The 11,591-nt window shown below is 46.5% G+C and overlaps 1 protein-coding gene across 2 annotated transcripts; it reads left to right on the forward strand.

Annotated features, from left to right (window-relative positions):
* Nucleotides 1–886: 886 nt before the first annotated feature.
* LOC123035046 (zinc finger protein with KRAB and SCAN domains 7-like) lies at nt 887–11,591 on the forward strand. 2 transcript variants are annotated; one of them, XM_044452884.1, is made up of 6 exons: nt 887–950; nt 4,134–4,852; nt 5,388–5,508; nt 7,957–8,039; nt 9,133–9,259; nt 9,750–11,591. In XM_044452884.1, the coding sequence occupies exons 2-6, from the start codon at nt 4,208–4,210 to the stop codon at nt 11,015–11,017; spliced, it is 2,244 nt and encodes a 747-aa protein (XP_044308819.1). In that variant the 5' UTR covers nt 887–950; nt 4,134–4,207; the 3' UTR covers nt 11,018–11,591. The 2 variants fall into 2 exon arrangements, with proteins under 2 accessions (XP_044308819.1, XP_044308820.1); XM_044452885.1 differs by lacking the exon at nt 887–950 and adding an exon at nt 1,424–1,462 and having other exon boundaries at nt 9,750–11,590.

Below are 11,591 nucleotides of genomic sequence, written 5' to 3' on the forward strand. Positions count from 1 at the left end.
TCAACACCTTGAATTGGGCCCAGGCTTCAATGGGGAGCCAGTGGAGCTGACGGAGGACTGGAGTCATGTGAGCATAATGCCCCGTCCCCTTCAGCAACCTGGCAGCTCTATTTTGCACCAATTGAAGTGTTCGGACCGTCTTCAGGGGAAGCCCCACGTAAAGCGTGTTACATGTTCCCAGGTATTTATTTCAGATCTTCCTTTTTGAAGTCTTTTCATAGGATTTCTTAAAAGGTGATGGACAGAGGTTACAGAATGCCATTTCCAGCCCCTTCAGCACCACAGGATCCAATTCATCTGAGTGTGAGGAAGTCACTTATTATATAATCACTCCTTAATTACATACAAGCATACCTGAGCCATAAGAAGCATCTTGACAGTGCATAATACCTGAGCTGATTGAAAGAGCAATTTTTCAGAGTTCTCTCCAACTGCATTAAGAGACTTAATTCATGGGATTATGTACATGGGAGTAAGCCCCATTGAACGCAATGAGACTTATGCCTGAATAGACCTGTGTAGGCTTGGATTTTGTTACTATCATCCCATTGTATTTATATCCTGCTTGTGAGGAACCCAAGCCGGCTTGCAAAGCGCCACTGCATCCTCACAACCACCACCACTGTGAGGGAGGTGGGGCTGCGAGTCCAAAGTCGCCCATTGGGCTTTTTGGCCCAGAAGGGGCCAGAAATCGGATCTGCGGGGTGCCCAGGCTGTGACTGCGGCACACCCGATCAGAGGCTTGCGCCCCCCAGCCCCGACGTGCCCGATCCACGCCGCGGAAGCGCCTCCGAGGCCCCCTGCAGGCGCGCCCGGGCGAGTCGCGGGCGGATCGTGGAAGAGGAGGAGCCGCAGCGAGGATCGCGTCGGTGGGGGCCGGCCATGTGCAACCTCGCGAGGCGCTGCGGCTCGATCCGAGAAGCTCCGGCCGCAGCCAGGTAGGAGGCGAGGTGGGTGACGGGGCAGCGAGGCGGCTCACCGGCCTCCCCGTCGCTTCTGAGGCCGGGCGCGGGGATCGGGGAGCCCCGTCGCCGTGGCGGGTGCAGGGCTGCCCCAAAGGTTGCACTCCCGCGAGGAGACTTGCTCCAGAGGAGGCATGCACAGGATTGCTCGGTCAGGCATTCTGTGCCTGCACCACGGGGGGCACGAAACCGGGCTTGGGTTGCAGCGGTGCCTCCAAACAGCTTGCTCGGCACTTTCCCCCCGCCTTGCAAGCTCGCTATAAATCCCCCCTCCGAGTTAAGCGTCGCGTTCCCTGTGTGGTTTGTGCTGTGGGAATAATCCGAATCCTAATAAAGTCTCGGCCTCCCTTCTGCCGGGCATCATAATACTGGCCAGTCTAATCTCTTCCCCCAGTGCAAACTACTTCCGGGCTATTTTGAAAATCCTATATGAAAGACAGGAGAGCAGGAATACCCGTCTTTTCGTGTCCTTTACTCGGCGAAAAACCAATTTCAGACAAGTAAGCTTACAAATATCTCGGGACGACAAGGAGACTTTAGGATGCTTGAAAAAATACTCTCCCTGGATATGTATTTGGGATTGCCAGTTTTCTGAACTGGCACTCGCAGGAGGCATCTTACATTCTGACGAAGCTTCTAGGCCCTTAACATGGCAGGCAGAAACTCAGTCGGTGTAGCTTTTCCCCAACGCGGAAAGAAAATGATGGGAAGAACATTTTTTCCCCTGGGTGTTTAGCTAGGGAAGCATAGAGCTGCTTAGCCAGTTTTTAAATGGACAAGCTAGTGATTACACAATATGAAGACGATGGCATGCTTCCGTGATTTTAATTGAGTGACTCACCCTGAGAAGAGCTCCGGCAAGGCCCAAGTTTGTCTCTGCCCTAAACATCAATCTGCCATTTGTATGATGAATATACTATCCCACCGGACAGGCGTCAAGAAGGATTATGGGGGTAACGTATTTGAAGCACTCTTGAGAATTAAATATAAGAATAAACTCAAGTGCTATTGCCTCCTAGAATCCCATTTTTGCATCCCAACAAACTTTTCCTTCTGCTTTCTTCCTCTCCAAGCCCCATTTATACACCCCTTCCTTGTCTGCATGTATAGACCACCCTGAATCTACCGCCAGAAGCCAAAGTCAGAAGTCATTGCAAAGCTGAGGGCTTCCTCAGGCAGGCCCTGAGAAAAATAGCTTTGCCTAACTTGGCCTGCTGCTGGAAAGGAAAACGCAGCGATGTAACAGGACACACTCATTTTTAAATTAGATTTTATTTATTTATTAGATGCACATCCTGGTTTTTTCATACAATGAACTCAAAGCAGCTTACATGATACTCTTCCTCCTGCTCTCAAACTTATCCCCATAACTACCCTGTGAGGTAGGTTGTGTTGAGGGCCTGCGACTGGCCTAAAGTCGCCCAGTTGGCCCCATAGCCGAGTGGGAACTAGAACCACAATCTCCTGAGTCCCAGTCCCATGTTCTTCACCAGTATACCACACTGGCTCTCATTTAACTTCCATTTTTTCCTGAGCCTCTTGAAAGAAAAGGTTGAGTGTCTTTGCTAAAAGCCTCAAGTGAAACTGAAGGGCGGGGGTATATTTTGAAGCATGGGCTCTGATTCAGTTTCTTTGCCAGATTCTCTCTTCTTGAACATACATAGTGATGTTCAAAGAAAGACCATTCATAAGGGAGATTGCATGAATATTTGTTTGAGTGGTTTTATCTGACTGCATGTGAATTAACTTCCAAAGAGTCCAAAGAATAGCTATAGGGTTATTTTTTCACTCATTTGAGGATGTTTTTTTTACTTTACTTGCTCTGGTTCCTTGCTGTATTTTACTGTAATTTAAAGATGCTGCTAATACAACCAATTCTGCTCTGAGCAATGTCACATTAAGACTAAAGATAAAGGTTTATCAATAGGCAGTGCTTTTTTTTGTCATAGAACGCACTGGAACGGAGTTCCGGCACCTTTTTTTGACAGAATTTCCAAGTTTTTAAAGTAACTTTTGAAAATTTGATGTTTGCTCCATGTGGATTTGAATCGCCCTGTCGAGCATAGCAGGTCGGCGGCAAAATCATTAAAACGGTGCATGCAGGCTGCTTGTGTGTCGAATCCGATGCACGCGTACTTCACACTGGTTGTGATGGCGCTGCTCGGCTTGTGGTTGGTCGTGTGGTTGCACACTGAGTGCTTACTGTGGGCGGCGACCATCATGGTTCGTTACACAACTGACGTGTGTGGGTGTGTGTACAGTGATTGACTATGTGCGAAAGGTAAATAATTTCATGAGTTCCAGCACCATTTTTCTTACAAAAAAAGCACTATCAATAGGTGTATTGAGAGCGGACGCATAAATAAGGTGCCATCTTCTGAGCAAGGGTGTCAATTTGGTTCTGGTCAAATAGATTCTCTCCAACACTTGATTTGATTGCAACCTGCTTAATGTGGCAAAAGACAGTTGGATAAAACCTCATATTCCAGACTCTAGATGTGATTTGGATAAATTGAGGTTTCTTTTGGCAGGGGTAGATTTTAATATTACACTGGCAGTTGCCAAGTCTTTTTCTCAGTTGATTAAGATTAAAAATGACTAGTTTTTTAATATCATATACAGTGGTACCTTGGCTCACAAACTTAATCCATTCCAGGACTCTGGTCGTGACCCAGATTGGTCGTGAGCCAAGTCAAATTTCCCGATAAGGCTCAATGAAAATAAGGTTAATCCGTTCTGTAAATATTTTTTTAAATCACAAAAATGTGAAACAAAGTAACAGAGTACAGTACAGTAGAGAACACTAACCTGGATGGGAGGGAGGCTATTGTTTGGAGCGAGAGTCCAAACCATAATCGTGTGTTAGCGATCGTGCTGGGGCGGGGGAGACAGGCGCGATCGTGGTCGTCACCCAATGCGGAGCTCGCGAATGGAGGCAATTTTTCTCTGAAATATCTGTTCATGATCCGATTTGGTCTTGAACTGAGGCGTTCGTGAGCCGAGGTACCACTGAAAATACATTTTTAAAAATAGTCTGTAAAGAGAGAACAGTAAATTTCTGCTGTTTTTCAAAATTAAATATTTCCAAACTCTGTTAGGATTCTGAAATGTTAGTGATCTAGTGTATTGTATATTGTACTTTAATAGATCTAATTTGAAAATAAACTCTAGATTTGAGAAGACAGGAACCAGAAGAAGGACCAGTCAGAGCACAAAAACCCATTAGTACGGTTCAGCCAGAAAATATGATTGACCAACCTAGATGGGGAGAAGCACATGAGGAGAAGGAGGAACCATCCAAACGAATTCAAGAGCTTTGGGAAGCCCAATGGCAGGAATTCCTGGAGACGCTGCAGCCTATTCATCCCGGATGGGGAAACCCAGTGATATCAGAAACTTCTCCATGGGAAGATGCCAAGGCCTTCCTGGCCTCCTTCGAGCAGGTGGCCAAGGCCTGCCAGTGGCCTCGAGAAGAGTGGTTAGCCCGGCTCCTGCCAGCACTAAGCGGGGAAGCCGAGCAGGCCTTTCAAAGCCTGGAGGCCAGAGATCAGGAAGACTATGAGAAAGTGAAGGCGGCCATCTTGCGAGGGGAGGCCCTGAGAATGGAGATGCAGCGCCAGCTCTTCCGGCAGTTCTGCTGCCAGGAGGTGGAGGACCCCCGGCGGCTGCACCGGCAGCTCCAGGAGCTGTGCCGGCAGTGGCTGAAGCCGGAGCGGCACAGCAAGGAGCAGATCCTGGAGCTGCTGATCCTGGAGCAGTTCCTGGCCAGCCTGCCGCCCGACCTCCAGGGCTGGATCCGAGCGGGAGGGCCGGACTCCTGTTCCCAGGCGGTGGCCCTGGCGGAGCACTTCCTGATAAGCCAGCAAGTGACCGAAGGAGGGAATTGGCAGGTGAGAGTTTAATACTGAATCCCCAGAATTTGTAAAAAAAAAAAGATGTAGAATGAGTTGTAAATCACCTGCAATTTTTCAACAAATGTGATATAAATGCACTGTTAAAAAATTGTGAATAGGACATATAAGTGAAATTAAAGGCTAAAAATTACTTTCTGCACATGAAGATGAACTTCATGTGCAGAATGCCTTTCCTAATGCAAACATTTTATTGACCCCCCATTTATATGACATTTATCATGGATTAATGAATGATTGTGCTACGTGTGGGTTGCTTAACCCTGGCTTCACCCACATGTCACGCTACAATTCCCCATTGCTGGCACCATTCAGTGGTTGCTTATTCAGAATGGTGACCACACGCATCCCACACGCCCTGCATCTAATCATGGGTTGAAATGATGGCAAATATTTTATTCTAATATCTTAAATAATATAATCCATGCTCACCTACAAGATTAGGGAGTTTTCCCTGCCTGTTGCAGTTTATCTCTGCCTTCTGTTTTGAGTAGGAACATCTCCTTTCTTTCAGGAGCAACTGAAGGAGGAGGGTGTGTATTCTCTGGATGCAGAAGAAGATACGTTTGAAGCTGCGAAGGGACAGATCTACAAAGAAGCCCAGCCAGATGGTGATTTGGAGATCAGCGTCCTGGGTACGGATTCACAGTCTTCTGTTTCTTTTGGGGATTAATTCAGCTGACTAGCTCTCTGTAACACTTCTGGAAGCAATTTTGCCCTGGTCAGGGCTTCCGCGAACATTATTTCTGGCAGTTCCTCAGCAAGGTTATAACATATTCTTTGCAAGAGCTAGATCCAAAAGAAGCTCCTTCCAATTCAGCTGTGGGGCACATAAATTGTGAAAAGGAACCATTACAGACAAGGGGGAGTTTCCTGCATGGCTGTAATAAGGGGGCTGCAGCTCCTGCTCGCCATCTCAGGCTGCCCATTACCTGCCCCAGATCCCCATATTTTAAACAAAGGTCTCCACCTCTTAGTACAACCAGAGATGTGTGGCAGTATGTTTAGCCAGTGAGTAAAGTCACAGCCATGACCAATATTTGACCTTAGAGATTAGTGTCTATATAAGGACTTCCTGGTTTGGGGGCGTTGTTTGGCTTCTTGCAAAATAATGACTTCCATCCATAGAAAACAATGGAAAAATCCAGAATCTTTATATAACAACCCGTGCCTTGCTATATTAAACCAAGCATCTGTCCAAACTAGAAATCTGTTCACAAAGTGGTTGGCCAGAAGTCTGTGGGTGGCTACAAACAGAGCACCAGCACACCTTGGCCCCATGTTCCCCAGCATGTGCATACTGAGGACACACACAGCCATCAGGACTAGCAGCTTTACCCTTCATCAATTTGTCCAATCCTATTTTCAAGCTGCCCAGGCTGTTGTCCATCACCTCATTTCATGGAAGCAAGTTTCGTGGTTTAACCATGTGTTGTGTGAAGACATCCTTCCTTTAATCACTTCTGAATCTCCCGCCCATCAATTTCATGGTGTGACCCCCTCAGTATTATGAGAGAGGGAGAAAAATACCTCATAATACACTTTCTCCACACCAGGCATAATTCTATACACCTTTATCCTTCCTTATCTTTTTTCTGAGCTAAACACCAACACCAATGTTGCAGCCATTCCTCACAGAGGAGTTGATTCGGCCCCTTGATAGTTTTAATTACCCTTTTAGAAGACAAAGTGTTAAAGCAAACACTACACACACTCCCAAACTGGGAGCAATTAATTTCCTAACCATCAGTCTATGGATAAATATTCACTGAAACAAAGAGAAGGAGAAAATTGTCCCACCAGCCAAACACTTACAAATATTGCTTCCTAGTCCTCTCTGTTTCAGAACAAAGGTTGCTTCTCACAAGGGTTAGTTGGGCTTCTGGCTGTAATCCTAATGCAGACCTGGGGTCATCGTATCCCATAAACTTTTTAAGATAAGCAGATCCCATGCAATGATTCCTGTTTCCAAAAGTTCCAAGCATGCCATTGAGTTGCCCTTGCAGGGGGCTTCCAAGGAAGCGTCAGGCTTACTTACAAGATTTTATTTGTGTGCAAAATGCAGGTAAGCTAGCCAGCACTCCCAAGCTCTTCACCAGCAGGTCACTTACACTGTGTGTGCGGGGAGCGAGCCTGTAGGGTTGGCCCCAGTCAGCTGGAAGGGATGGTCAGCAGAGCCCCCTCAGCGTCAGTCCAAACAAGAGCGCATGGGAAACGAGTAGGAAGTGTAGGTTACACATGCACAGCAAAGTGCGGCAGATCGCAAAGTGTGTTGGAAAGATAACAAGTACAATGAGAGAGGGAGCACTGGGAACACTGAATTTCTGTGAGAGGAGGTGGTTTTTGTGTCTGTGTGCAGCCTGCTATAAAAGGCAAACTTGGTGTTTGTATTTGGGTTTTCCACCATGGACTGTGTTCTGCTTCCAGGATTGAAGAAGCATGGAAGAAGATTTCTACTAAGAGGCAGCGTAGCATATTGGTTAGAGTGTCAGACTAGTATCCAGGAGATCTGGGTTGGAATCCCCACTTGACCACAAAATTCCCTGTGTGACTTTGGGCCAGTCAGTTCCTTAGACAGTCATGACCCTGCCGTGTTGTTTCTGTGCCTAAAGAGCACTTTCAGCCACTTTTTTACAGCAGGGAAAATGTGGAATGTGCTTGTAAAAATGAAAGAAATCATGTTTTTACTGATGCGTTCTTGCTCTGCCACTAGACCGCTATGATTCTGTAGCAGAAAAGCAAGCAAGGAAATGCCTCAGGATGGGGAGGGGGAGGGCAAGAGAGGCCCCAGGTACAGTTGCCCTCTACCTGCAGGGATGGGCATGTAGCTGTTCCCTGTCCCACCTGCCAGTCGCCTGCCCCAGGCTGAATCCACCTGCCGTTTTCTTTGAAGAGAATTCCTCCAGTGGGAGCACAAGGGGTGATTAACTTTTTCTCCTACCAGGCATCAGAATGTAATTCTGCCGTCTTTTTGGAAGGACAATTCATAAATAATATGAGAAATCAGCAATAAAAAGCAGTCACCTTAAGGATGCAGGGGTGGACTGATTCCCCTTTTAAAATCCTGATTTCATCCTTTGCAGGCAGTGGAATCAAATACCCCGGCCAAGGCAATTCAGTACTTCCCGCTGACGAACTGGACATGGTCCAGACAGCTTTGAAAGAGGTACGTGACGCCGTGGTGAGTCTTTGGGCCAGTTTGCACGGTGGCTGCAGGCACAGTGAGTTGTGAATATCCAACCCGTGGTTTATTGTGCTGTCCGAAACCCATGTTGGGTGGGTTGTTACCATGGTTAACAAAACACCCCCAAACGAAAAGCAGCCCACAGTGAGCTGTGACGATCTTGTGAAACAAGTCAGTCAGTTTAAGAGCGAAACTGGGGCAATGAAGGAGTCAAGGTGGCAGATACTCGCTTGGCTGCTGCCATACACGGTTCCATTAGATCCGGGTATCCTTAGTGTGGGATCTACTCGTCTTAAAGCAGCTGGGAGAAAGTTTAAGGGATAGCATGTTCCCCGGTCAGCACAGAATTGCTGATTGCAGCCAGAAGCCCAAACTAAACATTGTGAGCCTGTATTCTGAAATATGGTGGTCTGCAAAGCAATATTTGTAAATGTTTGGTTGGGAGGACAATTTTCTCCTTTTGTTTGTCTCAGTGAATTTAGGCATGGACTGACCCTTGGGAAATAATGGTTCCAGTGTGTGCAGGATTTGCGTTAACACTTGGTCTTCTGAAAGGGCAGCTAAAGCTATCATGGGGTTGGAGCCACTCCGTGAGGAACAGCTGCAACATCTGGGGTTCTTTCGCTTTTCCTCCTTTGATAAGGATGTACAGAATTATAACCGATGCAGAGAATGAGAAGAGGGAGGCATTTTCATAACGTTAGAACCCAAAGCGGTCCTCCCTTGGGTGGGAGATCTGGGGCAGATCAAAGGAAGGCCTTCCCATCGTGTATAGTGAAACGATGGCATGCTCTTCCATGAAATGTATTGATGGCCACCAATTTGGACCTCTTAAAAAGGGGATTGGATGAATTTCATGGAAGGGAAGTCTGTGTACACCGGTTGCTGGGGAACATGGGCCAGAGGATGCTGTTGCACTCACGCCCTGCTTATGTCTTCATGTGGACAGCTGGCCAGCTACCATGTCAACAGAATGCTGGGCTTGATGGATCCTTCCCCTGATCCAGCAGGGCTTTTCTGATGTTCTTCTGTTCCTCAACTCAGTCTGAAGGGATGTCTGTTCTCTTATTTGCAGGAGCCAGTGGACCCTAGTGGAGCTGCCCTGCCCTTCCAGATGTTCAAGCCAAGCTTGACCCAGCCAGACCAACCTGCCGTCATCTGGCAAGTCTTGCAAGAGGATGGGGGAAATGTCAGTTTGCCGGGTAAGGAGCTTCTTTTCCCAAGTCCAGTAAATCCAGTAAAGATTAGTTTACCATCTGTAGAACTGACGAGTTTAGAGATTAAAAATTAGAATTTATTGTCAAGAAGGCAACCTCCGCTGTTACACAGAGGAATATTTGTGCAGAGGAACCAAATATGCCCCGCAGTCCTGCAGAGGATCTTTCTAGTTCATGGAAGGCAATAGCAGGTTTCTTAACTGCAGATACACTTTCTAGCCCTTATTTGCAATTAATATTTTAAATTAATTTATCTTAAAATTTGTGCAGTAGTGTTTGATGTTGTATAATTTAAAAATGACCACCCCAAATGCAAGGAGAGGGTTGACTTCAGCACAAGTCAACAAAGGCAGAGAGAGATGAGGAAGAGGAGGAGTGCAGCAGAATGGGAAAGAACTCGGAAAGGAAAAGGGTTCTTGGTGTCTTGACAAGAAGCTCCAGAGCACTGGCAAAATTACGTTTTGTCTTTCTTCAGGAGTCAAGAAAGGCCTTCAAGCCAAGGTGGAGCAATCTGTGTGTGGGGAAAATGAACTGGAGCACAAAACCAGTTCAGCCCCACAAATAAGCCAAGTGGATGTTCAGGAGGCAGCTGAGGTGCAAGAGGAAGGACCTGAGACCAAAGAGGAACAAGGGAAGCAGCCACTGGAGAGAGAAGATGCATGCAGAGAGCCCACAGATGCCAAAATTAGCCAGCCTTCCAATGTGCCCACAAGGGATCCAATGCCCTTGTTCTCCAAGTACGGCAGAAAGTATTGCTACAGGCTAGAACTTGATATGAGTGACACCGAAGAGGACTACGATGACCATCCCATGTTAGAAGAATATTTCCCGGAAGACTCGTACTCCCCGAAACATCAGGGAATGATAACTGGAGAAAGTAAATCTGAATTGTCTGATTCTCAGAAAATGGTTAATGTGAACAAAGATCCGGGTGACCACACAGTTGAAGAACCTCATGACTCGCTTGAGTGTGGGAAGAGTCATATAAAATTGCTAAAAGACGATCATGGATTTCAAAATGAAGCAAGCCCGTGTGCATCTTCTCCCTGTAGCAAATGCTTCAGTCCAAAAGAACATTTGACCGATCAGCAGTTCTGTTCTGGAGAGAAAAAGCATGAATGCCCTGAGTTTGGGGAAATCTGCACTTTTGGGCATGCACTAGTGAGACACCAGGAAATTCCTACTGGGGAAAAACCATACAGATGTTTCGACTGTGGGAAATGCTTCACACAGAAAGCAAACTTGGTGGGGCATCAGAGAATCCATACTGGAGAGAAGCCATTCACATGTTCTCAGTGCGGGAAAAGCTTCACGCAGAGGGGGTCCCTGATAGGTCATCAGAGAATCCACACTGGAGAGAAACCATATGAATGTTACCACTGTGGGAAATGCTTTAGTGAGGGAGGCATATTGAAGAGACATCAGAGAATCCATACTGGAGAGAAGCCATACATATGTCCTCAGTGCGGGAAAAGCTTCACGCAGAGGGGAACCCTTACAGGTCATCAGAGAATCCACACCGGAGAGAAACCATACAAATGTTCTCAGTGCGAGAGGTATTTTCGACTGGGAGGAACGTTAATGGCTCATCAGAAAATTCATACTGGGGAGAGACCGTACAAATGTTCTCACTGTGGGAAATGTTTCATTGGGAGGAAAATGTTGAGGAGACATCAGAAAATTCACCCTGACCATACGGCACTTCTCGATGTGAGGAATGCTTCAGTCAGAGAAGGCATTTGAATGATCCTGAACAAGTCCCCACAGGAGAGGAACAGTGAAGATGCCTGGAATTTGTGGGCCGACGTGGTTGTGGGACGTCAGAGGTTGTTCAAGGGCTAAAGATCTTATAAATGGGGGGAGCATTTTGTTCAGAAAGGGTGAAGCTCAAGCTCCAGGGGGAAACGTAGACTTTCCAAAGCCAATTTATTATCTATGAGCAATCATTGCAAAGGTTCTGAAGAAAGTGCTTTAAAATTCCCATAACGTTTTTTTCATTTAGAGTTTCTGCTGGAATACAGTGTTAATTGACTCTGTGAAAGTCTCTGTCTGGAGTCCATGTTTTAAGTCCTGTTGGTATTATGTGAATTTTAAAACTTAGTAGGCAGAAGATAAATAATATTGGTTTTAATCATTCAGGATTTTATACTTTCTCTAGACACACAAACACCCAGACACACAAATTTCCAGACACAAAAACACAGTGACTCTCTGAGCATGCACAGAGTGGTTGCTGAACCCAGTCTAGTATTCCCTTCCAGGAACTCTCCTGATGCGAATGCCTGGGCTCCATCCCTTTGGAAGGGGCCTTCTGAAA

Source organism: Varanus komodoensis, unplaced genomic scaffold (assembly GCF_004798865.1).
Source record: "Varanus komodoensis strain SLA01 unplaced genomic scaffold, ASM479886v1 scaffold76, whole genome shotgun sequence".
In the NCBI taxonomy this organism is placed as follows: Eukaryota; Metazoa; Chordata; class Lepidosauria; order Squamata; family Varanidae; genus Varanus; species Varanus komodoensis.